This window comes from Leuresthes tenuis, unplaced genomic scaffold (genome assembly GCF_036924035.1).
Source record: "Leuresthes tenuis unplaced genomic scaffold, fLeuTen1.0.hap1 SCAF_10, whole genome shotgun sequence".
In the NCBI taxonomy this organism is placed as follows: domain Eukaryota; kingdom Metazoa; phylum Chordata; class Actinopteri; order Atheriniformes; family Atherinopsidae; genus Leuresthes; species Leuresthes tenuis.
This window is the reverse complement of record NW_027325364.1, coordinates 13783490-13804518: the sequence shown is the minus strand read 5'-3', so window position 1 is coordinate 13804518 and position 21029 is coordinate 13783490. Positions and strand designations below refer to the sequence as shown.

At 42.8% G+C, this 21029-nt stretch overlaps 1 protein-coding gene across 1 annotated transcript in view; it reads left to right on the top strand.

Moving 5' to 3' along the window:
* The first annotated feature begins 208 nt into the window (after nt 1-208).
* efna3b (ephrin-A3b) overlaps nt 209-21029 on the top strand; it is a 61446-nt gene continuing 40625 nt past the window's right edge. The window contains exons 1-2 of the mRNA XM_072394235.1: nt 209-782; nt 1036-1249. Of these exons, the coding sequence (XP_072250336.1) occupies nt 1140-1249 (110 nt within the window). The 5' untranslated portion in view covers nt 209-782; nt 1036-1139. The remainder of the gene's footprint in view (nt 783-1035; nt 1250-21029) is intronic.

Below are 21029 nucleotides of genomic sequence, written 5' to 3'. Positions count from 1 at the left end.
GTAGACTGAGATTCAAGACAGCACAGGCACTATCTGAGCATCAGTGTTCGTGAGTCATCGCGTATTTCTTAAGCTTTATATAAAAAATGCGTTTGTAACCACGTGCGTGGTGGGAGTTGATGGAAAACTGTCTGCAGATGGTCGCTGCAGACGTCTCTGGCAAAAGGTCGGATTCAAAGCTTTTCTAGTTTTACACCATCAGCGGAGGTCGAACAGTTGACGAGAAAACTTAAAGTCGCAGTCATGCCCGGTGCGCCGCAAGTCGGCCACAATATTGGAGGAATGCGCTTTTGTCGCTCGCAGGGGGTGGAGTCACAAAGTGCGCGAGGGCTGCCTACCAAACAGAGAGAGGAGGAGAAGGAGGAGAGAAAGACAGAGGGGAGAGACGGCTGTGCAGGCTGCTCTCCGTAAACGATGGTTGTCGGAAAGAGTCTTGAAAGCCTGATGAAACTGGCTGGCTGAACTATTTGATTAGAGCTCAGTGAGTCTTGCATCTATCGGATCCCTGGGAGGAATTTGACAGAAAAACTGCAGCAGCACGCAGATAACAAGAACAGTTTAACACAGGGGGACTTACTTTATAATTAGCAGTTACCCATTTTTTTCCTATAATTGATTCTTCTTTATTTACCTTTTTTAATTTTTTTTTTTGTACATCAGCTGCACGCAACTCTTTGTCAGCATATCGGACTGTTGTACAGCCGGAGGAAGACCGACCACCCGCTTGGAGCTCATACCCGCGTGCCGCACTCCACCGGCGGACTGACCAGCAGCAGTTCCCGGTGAGCAGAGATCAGGGAGGACCCGCGCACACGGACCATAAGCCCCCTTATTTGAAGCCCCGGGATCTTTTGGGGAGGGAGGAGGAAGAGTCTGATTTATGATGGGAGGGAGGGGGGGGGGGGGGGTGCTCAATCACTTACACATCACAATAGACTTTTGAAACACTTATTAACTGATAGCAAGTATAGTCTTTGAAGCGTTTGTATGCATCCATGCATGAAGCTTTTGTTTTCCTCCTTTCCCGTCTGTTAGGCATTTGCTGGGATGTTTGAGTCGCGTTGTTTGGTGGGGTGAAGGGGACCGAGAGCGTGGCCGGAGTGACCAAAAGGACGGAGGCCGAGAGAGGAGCCGAGAGCATGGCTCTGGCAGCGCTGTCTCTCTGGGTGCTAACGAGTCTCACCTGGGCCAGCGTGCCCCAGGTGTCAGCCAACAGGCATTCCGTTTACTGGAACAGCTCTAACATACAGTAAGACCCCACCTCCTGTGTTTTACAGTGCGTGTGTTGTGGGATTTGTATCCTCCATTCTCTTCTTCGGAAGGAACATGTCCTGGTCCTCTGTGTTGGGCTGCAGATTCATATAATTTTTGATGAATTAATTGTCTATTGATGCTCTGAGCTTTGCATGCGTGCCTCCTGTTAATGCTTTATCACGGCTAGAGAAGCCACTGTCCTCCTATATATGTTTTGCACTTGATGGAAGACTTGAACATACAAATCCACAACAATTAAAGCTGCCCGCTTTCTGTATGGCGAAGCTATTTCTGAGCCCTACACTGTTCTGTGAGAGCCCTTCTGTATGGTCAACGATGGTCCAAACCATCGTTTCGACACTCTGTTTTCCACAACTGGTTAGAAATATTCAGCTTCTCTTCCTCTCTCTTCAGTTTACTCCATGATTTTCCCCGTTTTCTTCCCCCTCTCATCTACTGTGAGCCATTCATGGTGGAGGACCAGAGAGAAAATGAAGAGAATCGCTTGTAATTCTTCTGTCTTGGCTCTTCTCTCTCTGTCTTACTGTCTTCTCCTCTATCTGGTTCAATTAGGAGCACTTCTTCATCCTGACCCCATTGTGTTGCAGCCGTGTCACTATTCAATCTCTCCTTCCAGCTCCCTCTCCAGCTTGCTCTCTTCCTCTATCCTTCCCTAACCCCCTTTCTTGTTTACACACAGTCGGTTGGCCTTTTTGTTATCCTCCTAATCCTTCGCTCCTCACTCCTATCTTTGAAACAGCTTTCCCTCCCTTCTCTTCTCTTTTCAAAAGCGTCCCTTTTAAATACTGTCCTCGTGAGTCCACGACTCTGCCACTGGATTCTTAAGCGTGTAGCTTCGATCTGCAGCAACACGCAGCGGGGCTCATCTCTCTTGGCACAACTCGGAGTGTATCTTGTATTTATTTGTACATTTATGTTTAATTCATAAACCGTAAATATATTTGCTACCAAAAGCCAGATATGACCTGAAATATTAGCTGATCTTCAAAACGTAGCCTGTTGTGATTTACAGCATGTTAAGGTCACAAAATAATACAATATTCAGCATAGATTTTCTGTCTTAGCTACTCAAGGGCGCATGTCACACATCACTGCACACCTTCACTTGTACTCTCCATCCCGCAGTGCATCATGTCTTTGTGTAAGATTTGTTTTGGATACTAGGTGTCGCTCAGAACACCTCGGTACGTGTTCACCTCTTAAACTGAATTTACCGTACCCCTCTAAGGGTGACTCCATATCATAACCGTGCTCATTAAAGGTTTAAACAATGTAAAAGCTTAGAAAAAGACACTCTTGTTTGTGCAGTGAATGGTTCTGTCGGCCGGCAGTAACTCAGTGGGCAATGATTTTAGCTTACAACGTGAAATGAAACTATTAGGGGCAACGAAATTTATAGCTCATAAAATAATTGGTTTAAGTACTGCACAAAGTGATACCAACATAAAACATGAAGGTTGTTGATTGTGATATGATACTGGTAGCAATGTTAATTTAATCCTGCATGTATCAGAGAAACAAATAATGGCTGCACATTATCTGCAAATGCGTTTTAGCTGATATTTCCCTGCGTCTGTCCATGTGGAGGTGTCTCATTTTCATTTGTTTCGGTTTAGTTTTTCACTGTGTAGTAAACTGATAATAAATGCTAATGAAATTCCACCCTCGGTTTTTTTTTTAATGTCAGAGACAGAAGTTGATTTTCATAAAATATGGAAAAAACGCTTGAAGGCACAAAAGGGAAGCTGTGAACCTCTGACCTCCGCGCAATCAGCGAGACGTAACATGAGCAGCGTTAACTTTGGTAAAGTGTACACTTCATTTAGTCGTTTATCTAATTTTTGCAGTAGCTTTTTTTTTTTTCTCTCTGAGAAACGAGACAGAGATCAATACCAGAAGAAGCTTAACCTTTAACCTGACTGTCTAGGACCTGAGTACTACCAGCAGTCATCCTTCCACTCTTTGCATGTCTGCTGTACCATTTCCATCCCAGAGGCAGAATATTCTTAGCCCCTGCGGTGTGAGTCGTAGTGTGTGTGTCTTTTAATTAAAATACACTCTGATGTCAGTGGACCTGCCTCATCCCTGATCTTCAATCTCTGCTTGTTCTCTTGTTCTCACTGCACACATGCACAGGGACGACGTCTGAACTGTGAGTGGAAATAACTTGGTGAGTTAGTTGACAAAGCAGGCCGTGGACAGTGGCACATAAAAGACAGATAAACTGCAGGATAAATGGTCTAATCTGTTATTTTATACACCTTTCGCAAGCACAGGTCCTGTTTCCAGCATTTATTTTAATCTCTGCACTCTGACATTTGTAGGCTGGCGTGCCTCTAGCCGTTAGCGGTCAGCCTCCCTGGAGTTTCTCCAACTTACAGTGTAGGGTGGAGGTTTAGAGGGCCAATAATAAGCTCTGCTGTAGCTGTCAGTTTGAGTGGTAAACACATTGTAAAGCCTCGGGACCCTGCAGTTTCTCAACCAGCTTCTGACCCCGAGCCACTCATCAACCACAAGAAACAGCCTGAGACTGCTGCTGAGGATTAATAACTTTGCACGCACACACAAACGTGGGCATGCATCTGTAATGTGGCGCATACCAGTGTGTGCACACGTAAACATACACAAATCTCTGCTGTAACTTCCAGAAGATGGATAAAGCGGGTATGGAAACAGAATGGATCATTTTCCTCATTGATGTCCTACATAAAGATTGCCGCCACCACCTTTGAGTCACTGGTATCCCCGCATTGGCACGAATGCGTGTGTGATAGTGTGAGTTTTTGCATGTGTTAGATGAGCGTGTGTGTGTGTGTGTGTGTGTGTGTGTGTGTGTGTGTGTTTGCCCTGTTACAGATGTCTCTGCTCACTGATGAATGACCGAAACAAAAACAAATTCATCGGTCCGTTAAATCGCACATTATCTTCCACCACCTGGCAATTAACCACCGCTGAGAGTGTGAGAGGCGTGTGCGGCCGTGTACACGTGTGTTTACACGTGTACGAGTTAATTTGATAACACGGGAGGTAACTTGATTTGCATAGCAGATATCTGCTGATATCTCTTAATTTATCAGTTGTATATTTTGCGTTGCGGCTAAACGAACACATCGCCAGACGCCGTGCTTGTTTGTGCGTTCATCCATGACAGCGTCACCTCAACGCAGGTCACAGGAACGAAGCCAACTGTCGCCAGCAGAATTTGCTTCTCGTAATACTGCACATGCTCATGTGTGGTAATTGATACTGAGCTGGAGCTTGGTTGGTATTCATCCACCTCATCAGAGTGCACAGAGGCACGTCACAAATGGCGAGAGAGAAATAATGCAAGAAAAATGGCTACTGTGGGACTGGTGAGAGGAGAGAGCAGGTCCTGAAGAATACTGATGGATTCTGTTTTGAATTAAAACTGAGCAAGGGGAGGAGGGTCAACGTAATAATGGAAATAATGCTTGGCCAGTGCCTTGAACCGCGCGCTGCATCGTAACGCAGACACTGAGTAGAAGATTAAGCAGGACAATCATCAATCCGTTTGACAGCAACACAAACCTATCTGTCTCCCAGGCCCACTTACCACAACAATATTTACATTTATGAATATCCTCACAAAGAGTTTTACTCACGAGTGCAAGATGCATCCTCCCTGTGCGTGCGTGCGTGTGTGTGTGTGTGTGTGTGTGTGTGTCTGCCACTTGTGCAAACGTGTAGCAAAGCCTCAAACACAGAATCACTTATAATCCTGAGCAAACTTTTCATTACTAACAAACGATGAGGCGTGTAGTGTGCAGGTGAATGGGTTCTGGTTGGTGGGTGTGCAGACACTGGCACTGAGATGTCATTAATTAAAAGTAATAGGGAACACCTGTGTAATGGATGGCTACTGTTTGCATAATAAGATCAATTGTTGTACGCTCTCCGGTGCTGTTTTATAGAAGTAGATGATTATTATTTTTTTCTGGTCGGACAGGTGTTGTCTGGCAGGAGAGAGGGGTAATGAGGGGCATGCATGCAAAGGAGCAGGAGACGTTATTCATCTTCCTGTTCGCCATCTTTTCTTTCTCTTCTTCAGGAGTGTGCTTCCACTTCTCTGTCCTTCTTACCTGACGAGGAAGCACCGTTTAGCTCCTTGTATTCTGTGAAGCTGTGTGGCTGAATGCCAAATCGACCGGGGCTCAATCTTTTAAGTTTTTTGGACAAATTGTTGCCTTGCTTTTGAGTTGACATTTTTTTTTCTTCACCTCACCCTCACTTTCTTGATGTTTCTCCTGTTTTCTTCTCTCCTATCCTCTTATGCTCTTTCCAGATATTGACCAAAGCCACCTCTTGTGTGTCAGTCTCAAAACAAGCCTCCTCACAAATCTTATGAATATACATACAGTCGCACATGAAAAACACACTGATCTTGATTTAAAAAAATAAAAAAAGACAAGCCCCTGTTCTGTATTGGACCCCCCCTGTTCTCTTGCATCTCGATTGGCTCTTTCATTTCCTCAAACACTGTCTCGATTACATGATTGACTAATCGGAGGCATTGCTGTGAAAATGGAATATTGATGTTGGAGCTATCGTGCTGGCTTGGTGTTGAGTCAAGTGCTAACTGGTCACTGTAATGGTTTGGATTCAAAGGAAGCGCGGTTCTTAGGGATTTTACGGATGTAATTCTGCTAAGGCCAAACTTAAGTGAGAGACACTGAATCAGTATGTTCTGAATGAGTCTGAGAGGAAGCAGGGGTCTTATGCCTGTTTCTGGATTGGTACTGATTTGAGTGAGTGGGTGAATCCCATGTTGGTGGCTCAGTGCATAACACAGACTTTGCAAACTGTATTTTCAAGTCTCTGGTAGAAAATGAACCGAACTAAAAACAGTCTTACTTCAGGGTAGAATTTTATTTATTTATTTATTTTTGATAAAACCTTTATAGAGACAAAAAAGAACTTTTAGCAAGAGCACAGCCAAAAGCAGTGAGCAAAAGCAGTGATTATTAGAATCTAGGAGTTTGGTTCTGAAGTCGACACAACTGAGACTAAAGACAGATAATCTTGATTCGACAGGAGAAACTGTGTTTCACACAGAAAATAGCAACACTGCTGGTGCTTCCTGCTGGTTGTGAATTTATTTTTAGTGCTCAGCTTCAAAGGAGGTGGAGGTTTAGCATGGTGAGTTGCAGTGAATTCACAAGCTAAGAGCTGCACAAGTGCTGCATTCCTCAGACGTTTTTTTCACTTCTCAAAGTAATAAAAACAAAAATGCTACTTTATCTATTTGTTTTTTTTTTTTTTTTGTGAATGGACTACCTAGATGAATTTAGTGGGAAGCATTCTTTATTTTTTATTTTTCAATGCGCCTGCGGTGGTGATGCTGTAGTTGCAGGTTTGGGCATGTCGTGCCCGTAAACTATTAAATTAATTTCATACGATGCCATTTCACATTTAAAATCCAGTTTAATCCAATGATTACACCCATCCAGGTTACACGCATGCAGGGCTGGCGTTTGTTGATCATTTCCTGACGATTTACTTTTCGGACCATCCATGATAACTGATAAACCCCAGAAAGTAACTTTTATTATTATTATTACTGCAAAGTGTAGCGTTAGCCATTAGGTGGAGATACATCTACAGGACGCACACACAAAAACAAATTGCCTTATTCCACCAACAAATGGATTTTAGAATTCACATGAACATTTTAGTTTGTTCGAAACTGAATTTCTCAAAGCCGGACTAACATGAGAGTTACTCCTGCATGTATACACTCAACTAGACTCCAGCCGGCCCAGGTGCACTGTGCTTGCTCCACATTCCCTGTCCAGTGCACAAAAAATTTTTTTTTTAAATTACCATAACAACAAAGAATAACCACAAGGGGTTGCATGCATCTTTTTTTTTTTTTTTTTTTTTAAAAAAAGAAACAAACAGTAAAGCTTGTGGACATACGAATACAGATGAATTCACAGTAAAGCTGTCCTCGTTCACATATTTTTCTGTTTGAAAATCAGCTCATTATGACTAAAAATCAATTGCACTGAATAACCACTGCATCACCAGATGAAAATCCCTGTTTTACTGTGACCGTGCAGCGACTTCAGCTTTGCTTACGTGTTAGATGCTGTCCCACAGAGGAAGTTACAAGCAGCAGGATGCCTGCAATGTTTTCTCACAGCACTGTTTGTGAGAAATGTGACAAAGTCGAGCTATAACCGTTGCTCATCTTAACTCTACATATAAACTCGCTGAATGCAACGATTGCACGTCCAACTGCTGTGTTTCTCGGCCCTCTGTAAAGACTGACTGTTCCAAACTCAGTCTGTAACAAATTGTTTACAGTACAGAACGCTCTGCGTTTAATGTGACTACATCTGCTGCCTGTTTAGTGGGGAATTTGTCAACTGGTGGGAAACTAACCCTGTGGAGCAGCTCTGCAACTCCGATACATCCCGAGGAGAAAAAAAACGATTACTTTCTTCAAATGTAATGACAAAATGTGTTTCTCTGACCTCTCCGTGACTTGGGCAAGTTAGGACTCATTTTCTGAGCGGAGACGCCTAAAATGGGTTGTTTGGATTCTGCCTCCCTTCAGCCACATGCGAACTGTTACACTGGACAGTCTAAATTACTTAAAGGTGTGACTGAGAGTGTGAGTAATTGCTTTTCCTGCTGTGTTAGGCCAGCTGTATACTCTTTCGAAGAAGCTGTCTGGACAGCCTGGAAGTGATTAAAAGCTTCTTTCTGGTGTTTTCAGCCGTGCTCAGTTATGGTTGCTTCTCAAAACCAACAGTCCGACAACCGCACCTGGACTCTGGCCAGGTGTGCCCAGATGTGAACGTGGAGGGAGTGAAATATGCCTTCTCTTGTTTCTGCTTCCATCATTGTCCACACTCACTGCTCAGCTGCACTGAGATGCATTGGTTGAAAAAGCGGAGGAGACAGGAGGCTGAAGCCAAAATTGGCATCTGAAAGCACACGGGGACACACGTGATCTGATAGACACATTTTTCCATCGAATACATCTCGTGTTTTATGGTGAAAAACTCTAGAAAAAGGAGATTTTTAGGATTTTTTTTCATTTGGGTGTGTTGTGATTATTCTTTCATGATAGCAATTGAATGGTCTCTGGTAGGAGTTCATGTGATCAGTTATGCGAATCAAATGTTCACTTTGGCAGAACTTATTTGCAAAATTTGTTTCTCCCCCTAATGTGAGTCCAATTTTGTTTTCCTTTTTTTGAAAATGGCAAAATGACCGTTAGCATGTGCTTAGAAGCTTAAAAGATTAAAGAAATTCTGTTTTCTGCCGTGCGTTTAAAACCATCTGTTAGAAACACAGCTTCTGAGTCTTAAATCAGGAAATATATACTTTTTTTTTTTAAAATTTGATACAGAAAATGAATCTGTTCATGTATCCGTATCCTAGAAAAAGGTCAAACCTGACATGGTTTAGGAGGTGTCATTAGTACCTTTGTAGCAGACTGGCTCGGGTAACATCTGGCTAATTTACCTACCACTGATCGAAACAATCATTTGGCATGGATTCACCACTCAGATCATTGTGCTGATGGCTCGTTCGTCAGTATCTTAAAATTCAGACACATTTTAGAATGAATTGATCCGATTGTACCATGGCACAGTGTACATCATCGCTGGCTCCTTGGTTGCTGATCTCAGTGCGTTTCACTGATCTGCATAACCTGGACGTTAGCTCAGGACACTGTCAATAGGAGCATTGATCGGTTATAGAAATTTAATGAAGACAAATTAAATAGTCTCAGTGAAGTGACACTAGACTGATTTTTGAAGGAAAGTTTTGATCTCGGTCTTCATTGGATCTTAATGTTGTACCCTGGGAAATCAATAAGAAGAGCTGGGTTGCAGTCCTGTAGTTTTTGTGCTGTGTTGCTTTAAGATAATATGGTGCCTTCGGAGGTGGATGAAGTGCTGTTTTCTTGACAGCCGTGTTACGGAACGACCGTCCTCCTCATTAGCGGTATATGGTTTAGGCAAAGTACGGGGTGATGCAAGAATGTATCTTTCCCCGCCTTGTGTTCAATTTGAACAAATTGACCACAGAGAACACATCCCACATCTGCAAGGCAGTACACAAACCACTCATATGTGCTCAGAAGCACACAGTTGATGTCGATATCAACATTACTCTATGAGCCGGTGCCTAAGCTCCAGCAGTGTAATCAGGTGCTAATAACAAGGCTGTGATGTTTACAAGCTGTTTCAAAGCGCTTCATATATCAGCGTGTGTGTGTGTGCGGTTTGCCTGTGTGTGTGTGTGAGCTTTCCCTATGTGATGTCTAGTCTATTACACGCCAACGCTCTTGGGGCTTTTGAGGGGTACTTATAATGACTGTCAGCGCTTGCACAGACGCACACAAACGCGCGCGCACACGCCAGATGCTCATGGTGTGTTTGTGACGTGGCTAATGATGGCAGCGTAGCGGCAGTCTGAGGCCATATGCTGAGCCTGATCACAGCAGAGCATAGTAGTGGTAACGTTAATATACTCTACTGACAGGACAATTAGCGATCTTCTGCAAAAAGACAATGCAGCTCCACATGAAAATGCGGCTGTTTCATCACACTCAGAGAACCAGGAATCAACAGCTGCTAGCCAACGACAGAGGAGCTGCATGGAGGAGGGCCGCGGCATTTACAGGAAATCTTATTGTGATTGCTCACTGGACAGAAATAATGCTATGATTGGTTTTTTTTTTTTAGAGAATGAATATTACTAAACAACTCCAAATCTGAACTGTAAGCACACAGGTTTATACTGAAGGTAGTTTCTCTGCAGCAGGTTTTAATAAGAATGAATTATGCTGAGAGATGAGAAAGTATTGAGTTTGAAGGTTTGATTTGGCTGCCAGAAGGGGAAAAAAAAGGCAAGGCAGATTCCTCACATCACCAAACGGCACAGAATTATGCTTATTCCATCCACAGAGAGCGCGGCAGACAGGGAGTGAGACTTTAATTGAGGTTTTATCCATTTAAGCTGTCACTAAGAGGCCAACTCTGAAACCTTTTAACCACTCTCCTCGCAGTAATGACACAAATCAGAGAGGAAATGTGTTTGTGTCTGAGCTTTGGTGTGAGCGAGTGTGTGTGTGTGTGTTCCTCTGTGTTAGCGTTCGCAAAGCGGGAGGGTAATTATGCGGAAATTGGGAAATGGCTAAGTGAATTATGACCTTGTTTCAGCATAAGGTTTTAATCAGTCCCCGCCAGGCCAGAGAGGGAGGCAGAAATGTTCGCCGCACAAGCACTCTGCTCCCGATGGCAACAGCGAGGAGTCAGTAAAACTGACACTCAGCCAGCGCTGATGTGTCAGTGGAAGCCAGTCAGTCAGCCAGCCTCTAACTGTCAAAGAGGAAAACCGCTGGAGGAAAGTTCATGGTTGTGGATGGTGCTGAAGTTAGAATCCCAAGTTTACTGCCTTGGTTCTTATAGGATTTTGTTTAGTTTTTTTTTTTTTTTTCATTGCGTGTTGTTTTCTGTGTCAAGTGAACAGCTGCATAACTGTTTGTTTTCTCATCTGATTTTCAAGTTATTGGATTTCCAGTGACAGTCCATTATATCTGTGGATAATATTCCGAAAGAACGTGCGGTTTCTTGACTTGTGGAATCATATTGTACCATTGTCAATCATCAGAGCTGCAAGTAGAGATTACAGACACGCATACCAATTTTCTCAAACACTTCATTTTGAGTTTAATAATAATACAGAAATGGTGATAATTGCTCCTCAGATTTCTCTTTTTCTGTCTGCTCAACAGCTGAAAAGTCCAAAGCGTTCCATTTCCAATGATGAAAAATGTATCACACCTGTTGCTATTTAGTTTTCAGTTGAACTGAATCCCGTAAACCCTGTTATTTTCTAAATTGCTGCTGTTCTATTGATTGATTGCAGATAAACAGCAATGGAAAGTCATTATGTGAGAAAGTTTTATTCAGTGTTTGGTTATATCCATATTGTGATGTCATTCTAACAAAAATCCTTACTCTTACATTGTCCTCTTATATATTGTCCTGTTCTTAAGTCAACTTTATGAAAAGCCACCCTTTTGATTTAAGTGCTTTTACTCCCATGGATTCACAGCTGTCAAATTATTGGTTGAGGTACGGTATGAGGACGTTTTACCTACTTCTTGCTGTTTCAGTGTTTGTGTGAAAGTGAACAAGTTGTCTGACAACTTTGAGTTAAAGCAAATTGATTAATCTTGCTGTTCAGATGTGTGGAGGGGTCAGCAGCTCTGCTGTGTGTCCGTGTGAGAGCCTCCGTTGCCTCTGGCCTGGCTGTCTGTTTCTGCCAGTGTTGGATCGATTCCTACAGACTCTGCACTCTTCTCTTGAATGTTTCAGCCTGTTCTTCCTCTCTCTCGCTGTGTATCTGCTGCTCAGCCCTCCTCGTCCTCTCTCTGCTTCTCCTTGTTGGCTCAGACTCATGGCATCGCTTCCTCCCCTCTGTCTTATTGTCTTTCCCTGCATCACTGTACAACTCTCAAGTCTCTTCAGATCAGAGCTCTTACTGTACATGCATATGTGTGTATTTTCTGGACAGTTCTGACCGCTTCATTATGATGGATTCCACTTGGATAGTGCGTGCTCATGTGCTGAATTCCATTGTGATGCTGAGGCCCTGTGATTTTTAAGGGGTTTGCGTGTGATTGTGAATACTTGATTTCTGTCAATCTTTAGTCATTTTTATTACAAGTTAAGCATTTCACTGTATGTCAACTGTGTGTCTGTGGAACATATGGTGCAAGACTTTACATGTAGGATATGTAACATCTGTGTTTTGTATAAAAATATAATGTTTCAGGAATTTCTTGATGGTATATTCGGATTTATGACTGTAGCAAAAGATTGATGGCTGATCCTACACGCAGGTGTGTGGACAAATTTATTTTTTTCTAAAGAGCTGGTTTGAGGCCCAAACTTCTCTTTTTGAAGCCAGAAGTGTCAACATTTGAAAGAGGAAGGAGCTGAGAAATCTGAGAGCTGATTAGATACAGCATATAACTTCGAAGCCTTATCTGTATTCAATTCTCGGATTGTTTTCAAAAAGACCCACAGCACAACGATAGTTAGGAGTGAACTTCGCTATCAGCACCATAACGATTGTGTGTTAATTCATGAAAGAAGGGTTCAAATGGTTTTGCATTTTAAGGTATTTCCTTCCCGGCTTCACGTCTGATATCACATGACTAAAACTATCTTTTAAAGTCACTCTGATTTCAGCAGAGGTGATGCTTCACTGTGCTGAAAACGACACATTAGGGATCAAGCTGTAGCTTTTGTATCTTGCCTTGACACGTCTTGATGATTTAATTCCTTTTCTGTTTATTTCTCAGCGTGTGTTTTCATAAGTTTGTAGCTTGACTTGTAAAGCACTTTTAGTTGCACAGCTTAAAGTTAATAGCTACACTACAGATAACATTCAATAGTTGCTGCTCCAAATGATGTAGAAACAAGGCAATGGGGGCATTCTTTCATTGCGGTATAACAAACTATTTGCTATAGGATTAAAGACATTTTGGGTGGCCAGACACACAAAATGACACCTTTGGCTCTGGAAGTTTGTAATGAAATCATATAATTTATTAAGAAACAGTCTGATAACATGTAGCCTTAAAGCTGTCATTTTATTGTGGTCGTATTTTTAACGTAGGCATTACATGGTGGTACCTGCGCTATGAGGAATCATCTGTCACTACATCTTTGTAGTCACCTGCTGAAAACTCCATCTACAGCTAAATAAACCTGTGGAAATGTCTGTTTTTGCAGGGATCCATTTCATCAAATCCCAAACAAACTCTTCTCCACACTCAACGCTTCCATAAAGCAGTAACACCACCCACAATGCTGGACAATTTTCCACTGAATCACGGGATGTGTTCAGTTCTTCTATCACTTTCTTTGAAGTGCTTCCAATGTTCTCTTTCGGTTTGTGGATGATTTCATAAATAATTTTCCTGTTTAGTTTTTTTTTTTTTTCAGTTTTCAACACTGAAATGCATTTTCATGATCTGTGCACTCGTTTGTACAATGAAGCGAGTCAGTGTTTGTGTCAGCGGAGGAAGTTAAGACAGCTGAGAGCTTACTATGCTGGCAGGCCTCAGTGGTAACACCCACGCTGTCTGTGGGCTTCGCTTTCTGCTCCTGCGCTTTGAGATACACGCATGTGCCACTGCAGCGGTAGTAAAACTGCACATGAATGAGCGTTTACTATCTCTTTCAGCCAAGTCTTCAGCCCTGTTTGGTTATCTTGCGTTTAATGAGAGTGCTAAGTCCAGCACAGCTGGTGGAGGTGGATACACTGTCTTTATTTCAGTTGTACGATAGGGAGGAAGAAGGAGAGTTGTGGATGGTGGTGTGTGTGTGTGTGGGGGGGTGTCTATGGAGACTGTGGGGGTTGCAGGGCTGTTGTAATGAATGTACTGCAGTTAAAAAGAATTCTGTGTCACATCCCGGGAGAATGGGGGGGGGGGGGGGGGAAAGGTGGTGGAGGGGAGATGTGGGAGGAGATGTAGCGAAATAGGATGTGTTGTGTTGATGGAGCGGAGTTCTACACAGCCAGGCAAACTCTCCTCCCATTCTACTATGTGCAAATATGTGTGTGTGTGTGTGTGTGTGTGAGAGTGAGAGGGTGTGTACTAGTGCGGTTGAAGAAGGAAAGCAAGAAAGAAAGCATGTGAATGCTCCACAGCCTACACACATGCCACCCACACACCCACATGTATTAGACCCATATATATGCATAATTCCCACTTTCCTCCTCCTTTACCTCTATTTTCATTTCCCCCCATTTTCTTACCTCCAATACATGCATACACAGCCTTTAACTAACACACACATACACACAAAAACTCATTTCACAGGGACAGTCTTTGTCATTACCTCCCACAGGTTCCTCAAGGGAGAACATTGTTATTTTCTGCCAGCCACAATCAAATGAAGTAGAGCAAAGAGAGAACCCACTCCTCCACACTCAGACATACAGGAAAACTTGCACCATACAGTACTATTTGCTAGATTGTGATTGAATAAAACAGAATGACTCCAACCATCCGCCCACTTGCTGTGATTGTAAAATGTGTGCCAACAGTAAAGCATATGTATTGTGTCACATGTTGCTACTTTCTCCAGCGTCCGTACAGAAGATCAAAAAAGTCTCCATTCAGTTCTCCTCTGACTGGATGCAGAGATAGCTTCGCATCAGCCTTATCTCTCATAAAGAGAGACAGCACACAACAAGGAAAACCAGACAGAGAGAAAAAATCTGAAGGAGAAGGAGGGGAGGGCACAGAAGAATAGGGAAAGGACGGCTCTGCAGAACAGTACTGCCAAAACTGAGGTCAATTGTAATGAAAATGGCTGTTCACATGACCACAATAGCGGCTGAGTGACAACACTAAAGCGGCATGGACGGGCTTATCCTGATCACTCAGGGTCTTGACTGGGGACATCACAATGCCCTGGAGATCTGTCCTTCTTGGGCTTGGAGGATCACAGAGCGCCCATGGTCCCAAGCCTTGGCCCTGAAACGTCCCTGACATTACCATATCAATGGCGTCCCGGCTATTCCGCCGAGGAGCAGGGCGGGTAGTGATAGTGCTCCTGGTTAGCATCACCCTGCATCTTCACAAGGCTTTTCAGTGGGGTGTAGATGCTAACTCAGTACTATGTGTGAATGAGAAGAAATGTAAGCTGACTCCTGCAGTGTGAACCCATGTCTGCAGTGCATCCAGGCCACTGTTTGTGTGTATATGAGTCCTTTTAGTGTTTCTTGTTTGCTTTTCGCAGTTTTTTTACAGTTTCAATTGTTTGAATTTAAGTGTAAAGTGTTGAACTTCGACATAGAACAAGGAACAGGTAGGTGCAAAAGTTCTGGTGTGATTTTCAGTGTACAACTTTGAAAATAATCTTTTTTTTTTTTGTCTTTCATTAATTCAATTGAGATATGAGGGTGTTGTGTTTAATGCAAAGGCCGGTGCAAAATGCAAAACAAAATGATGTTAAAAGGTTGAAAAATGGTAAATCGATTTAAGCATGTATTTTTTTTTTTATCTTAAAATTTGACAGAGCACATTTGCTATTGAATATAATAAAATATTAAATATAGAAGTAAATTAGAATATGTTTTGTCTGAAACTGCTTGATAATTGAATCCCCTTTTTTTCTTTCTTATTGTAATCACTATGTAACCCGGGGCGCTTCGATGAGATTAAACATCTCATACGGTCAGATGGTCAATCGCAGGCATAGCATGAGCAGGTATTTTCTGGGGAACAAAAATTTCAGAAAGATCGATCACCAAGCATTGTGTCAGCTATTTTCATATCACATGACCTCTTTTAGCTCTATAGTATTAACGGATGATACTGCCTGCTTTATCAGTGGATTTCCTTTTGCATTTTTTACAACAACAGTCTAATTGGTAGATAAATGCCTGCGGTAGACTTGTTCCTCGGATCCATAATTGAAATGTGGAGCCTGTTGGTTGGTACCAGTTTGCTGAGGCTAACTGCGCTGCTTCTTTCAATGGGAAAAGTGGCAGTCGCCCCCTTTTTTTGCAGGTGTGCCTGCATTTGGAAAATATTAACATTTACACAAATTTTGAAGTTAAACAAAGTGTAACACACACATCTTGTACATAGTCTTTCCTGAGTCAAAAAATTCCGTATTGTTTCGGGATCCGCACTCAGGTATCACATCTCCTCTATCATCTCGCCTCATCCTCAAATCAGATTTGCTGCAGTTGGAGAACGACTAAAAGAGCACAGCTGAGCTGGGTGTGCGAAAGGAGAGATTATGTTTTGAGAACGGGTTACAGCTTCCCTGTGTTGGGAGGATATTGTATTGCGGGACTCTAACAGTATATGGTCTTTTATGCTGTTAGAATGGCATTAGAGATAATAGTCAGTCAGGGTACAAGCCACAAAGTAGTCTTAATCTGATAATTACGCAACAGAGAGGAAATGGATGATCTCAAGAAGAAGGGCCGTAAACGATGCAAAGGGGACGGAAAATGAGAGCGATGGGAAGGTTGTAAGGAAGGAGAAGATCGATTAAAGTTAAAGATTCGAAACTTAAAGGGCAAGAAAGAGAGGAAGATGAAGAAGACAGGTGAGATATTGGCAGTAAACTTTCTGCTTTGTCATTGGAAATTAGAGCCACTGAGCAGGACACTGATTTGCAGTTCTTGTTTTAATCTGTCAGTCTACTCTTTTACTGAGTGTCACACGCACACACACACACACACACAGATATTCTCCAGTCTGTCACTGAATATTGGCAAAGAGCTGAGAGGTTATCATGCATTGTCAGGTGCCAGACCCACTCTTGGTTGCAGGTTTGTCATTTGTAATTAGAGAGACGGGGAGACACGCTTGTTTTTTTCCTCACCTCTCTTCTGTTCTCTGGCTGAAGGCTGTCTTTGGGTATCGACAGACAAGTGATGAGGCATACACACAAATGCATGCACCAACACTTGCACTGACATGCACTTGATGGGCCAAGTTTGATTGCATTAAGTGGAGTTTGTCAGTTAGTGAAGTGTTGGGGTGAATGCTGATGGCCAGACAGAGTATCCCTCACAGATAAACAGGATCTGAGGCAGCTTGTTCAGACGCTCACAACACTGAGGGTGACTGAGCAGTGGCAGGCCTAACTATGACTATTTTATGTCAGTCACACACACACACTGCCTATCTGGTGTTGTATGGGCAAGTGGTCACGGTCCACACAGCTCTGAGTTTTGGTCACGGTTAAAAAGGCTTCCTTCTTGTGAGAAGGGGGAGCGTGGTCTTAAGACGAAGAAGAAGATGGGGGAGGAGAGCGAAATAAGGAGAGTGGGAGATAATAGGAGAGGGCTAACAGTGGGGGTGGAGGGCTGGATAGACCAAAGAAGGAGTGAAAAGGGGAAGATAGATGCTGAAGGTGGGTTCTCCGAGTATGAAAGCCTGCGTGCCTCCTTTCCTGTGCTATTGATGTATTCTAATGCTAAGTGTGTAATGCTGGGCCTCGACCGGTCTCTGGGAGAGACGAGTCTTTGATAGACACAGCCAAGCTCTGGGATAGATCCCTCGCATGCCATTCATATGCATATCTGTGTGTGTGTGTATATGTGTGTGTGTGTGCAGGCACAAACTGTTATTTAAGTAACTGTTTTTAGCCATTGGTGCCAGTGGTAGATGGAGCTTAATTTCCATATCAATGTGAGCATGTTTTAGGCTGTTTTGAGCATCACACATCCTAATCCTAAATTAGCCCCCTGAACCATGGTGGATGGCTGGTGCATGTTTTCACAATTTGGTTTCCTATCATTCTGTTTCTGTTTGAATTTTCCATGAAGGGAACATTTGAACATGCCGGGTTTCATGGGTGGCCGCAGAATAACAGACCACATCTGTTCATATAATTGGCCATCTGCAGAGGAGGGCAAAGCGTCTCACCCGCCTGTCCACGGTCAGCCCAGTCACCAGAGTAAACTGTTGTTGTTTCATGCTTCTGGAAACCGTGGATATGTATAATCTCTTTGTGGTAATTTGAAGTTTCATGATACCGGAGACATGCTTAGAATATTGATTCAAGATTCAATTGATTTTTTCATCGCGCTGAATGAGATCGTGTGAAGTCGTCACAGATGTGGTACCTCAAGTTTGAAGGACAAAACAATTTTTACAAAAAAATAGCGGTCCTTTCGTCAGCTGAGAGAAAGGTGGTGGAGGAAAGAATGTGGTCACTCAGATCACACATGGTCTGAATGGCCAAGCGAAGATGTGGGAGGCTATCATAGCTCTGAGGAATGTTGAGGATATTTCTTCTTCTGGGGGGAATGTTAACATGCTGGCATTCCGTCTTAAAAGACAAACACTAACCTTCCACCTTGATGGCACCAAACATTGCTAATGCAAACACGGAATCCTCCCCGTCTCAACCCAATAATGACCCGAATGTCCATATTTTGAGCTCAGACGGGTGGAGATGGATTGCATTGGCAGACCTTCAATGGACCTTTGGGGGAGACCGTCAAATAACTCTAGCATGATTCATCTTTATTTTCTTTCGCTTTAAATAGTGAGTTTTCAGTCATTTCTTGGTCCTATGTTTTTCCTTTTTTAAAATTTCAGTTTGTCTCACTATTTTGTCAAGGGTTAAGCATAAGCTCCTCACAAAGCCTATGTGACAAAGTGGGAGTGACATATGCCTCTTTTGGCTCAGAAACTTTGGAATCATCCATAGCCACCGTTTCTATTCATGTAAAATGGCAACATTTCTGTCTGGTGACAAGGTTGCCAAGAAACATGTATGTATGGAACATGGCGCCTGTGTGACCCCATTGACTACGAGTGTGTGAAGAGATTTAGCGTTTTTGTGCCGACTGTTTTGTTTGCCATGTGTTCCGGTCCCCAACTGATTATAGCGTGAAATTCCCCACACATTGTATCGCAACGGGGAGTTTCACTTGTGGACAGTCACACACAAACAAGTGCACACACTCAGTAACACACTAAAGTCAGAAGTCAAAGCCGCCTGTTAATGACTGTCGGGGACAGAAAGGGAGTGGGACGGTGCTGGTGTCAAGGCTTTGTGACAGATGCTGGTTGTAAAATGCCTTGCCCACAGGTTCATTGTTATGAAGAAAAGAAACAATCAGATTCAACAAGATTTATGCCCTTTCTCTATTCTCTCTCTCCTTGACACCTGCCCACACCCACAGACACACACAATCTCCCATAAGTGACCCTCGGACAACTTCAGCACTCCAGTTGATTTCTTCTCCTACTTCAACCCACCCTCCCACTTTTTCTACTTTGTCTTCAGCTCCTCTCACCTGCCGACCCCCGGGGCTGGTGTGTATGTATCTGTGTGCATGTGCATGTGAGCATATATGTGTTTTTGCCCGAGAAATGGGTTGGGGTTGTGAGTCCTCGCCTTTATACCTTCATTGCTACCCTCTCTGCTTGAGCAGTTGATGGATGTTTCAAAACACAGCAAAACCTGAATATCGTTGTGAGATACTGATGTTGCTTTCGCTTCCAAGTTTTTGTGTGTGTGTGCAGCTGTGCCAGAGGCGCTGTAGTTTATTTGATCTCATGGTGTTGTTGGGAGGGGAGGCTGCTCTCTTGCTTTATGACCGGTGCTGTAGGAAGATATTCAGCTTCACCTGTCTCTCCTTAACAATCCATCATCCCTCTCTCGGTAGACAAATGCTCTCCACTCATATTATTACTTCCTCTCATACTCCCAGAAACATTTAGGACTTTCCTTTGCTGGCTTGCACTCCCATGTGCTGTAATGTATGCACAAACTTCCAGGCTTCCTGCGCGGGTTGACTCATGCTGTGCCGGACCAGGACGGAGACAGGAGATGAGATTCAAACTCTTTATTGAAAATACAGAATTATTGTGTCATGTGCGTTTTTCACGAGCTGAATTTCTGCTGAGAGTGAAGCCTTCAATCATAACTTTTTATATCGGTCCAAATGTTATATTGGGCCTCGGTTACCCTTAACAACAGGTCTTCATGCTCCGAAACACTAAACCATTATCTCCTAATATGGCTCCACAGCTCCAAACTCTGACCCTGTTTTTGACTTATTTTTAACAATTTCAATATTCTTGGTTCCGTTCCCAGAACTTTTGTAGACAGAAAGTCAGGCACACTGATTATAATCAGGCACACGCATGATAGAATGTAATATAAATTCTGAAATTTGTGAGGGTGAATAAATATAGGCACAATTATATGACAAGTGTATCAAACCAGTGCTTTTGACAATATGATTAAAACCGTATTTTGGGAAATTCCACCACAATCATAACTTGAAAGAAAGCAGCGAAACTATCTGTGCTGTCACAGTGTCTAATCGAGTGATGGAGTGAGCGTGTGCGCGCTACATTCTGAGCTTCTGCAAGTGATTAGAAGCCGTTGCAGTGTGAAAACAGTGTGGCTCCTTCGTTAAGACGTTAAGTGTGTGGTAAACTGAACAGGGACGACGACTCAGTTAATGACTGTTTTGCGCACTTCATCACATTGCTCGCCTGCGATATTGCCTCATATCACTCTCTGGCACCATTGGCGCTTAATAGTGTGCGTACGTTTCATGGTGTTTGTGCTTGTGTGTATGTTTGATCATGACGTATATTGCTTTGTAGAGCCATTACAGTTTAATAGGCATGGTGGAATGCGTGGTGCGTTAATGCTCCAGCAACATGAAGTAATTACACAATAAAACGGTTAAATATGGTGAAGGAGAATTACTTTTTGAATGAGCAGCACCTAAAGGCAATTTGGACTGAGACGGAATAAACAGAAAATAAAGATCAGGCTTATTTGAGGCCATCTTTTCTTTTCTTTTCTTTCCTTTTTCTTTCTTTCTTTCTTTCTTAAAGCCATATGTAGGACAGTAAATCTGCAGATTAACAGACAAACACATGACAAATCAAATATTAATCTTCTTTGAAATTAGAGAGAAATATAGAGGGAGATTTTTTTCTTTCTTTTTGTATCAATATGTGCGTTCACATAGGTTTGGTGTAACCGGAGGTAGGGCTTGGCTCTGGAACACATTACAGTTTTCAGATCTAGAACAATATCTGCAATGAGACGATTATGTTTCAGAATAATTCTGTGAGACGTCAGAATGTTGTGAAAAATAGTGATGACTCTTATTTAGAGATTAGTGTGGCAGTATCCTGTTTTTCTTCTCTTTTCTTTTCTTCTTTTAATTTTCTGCTGCTCATT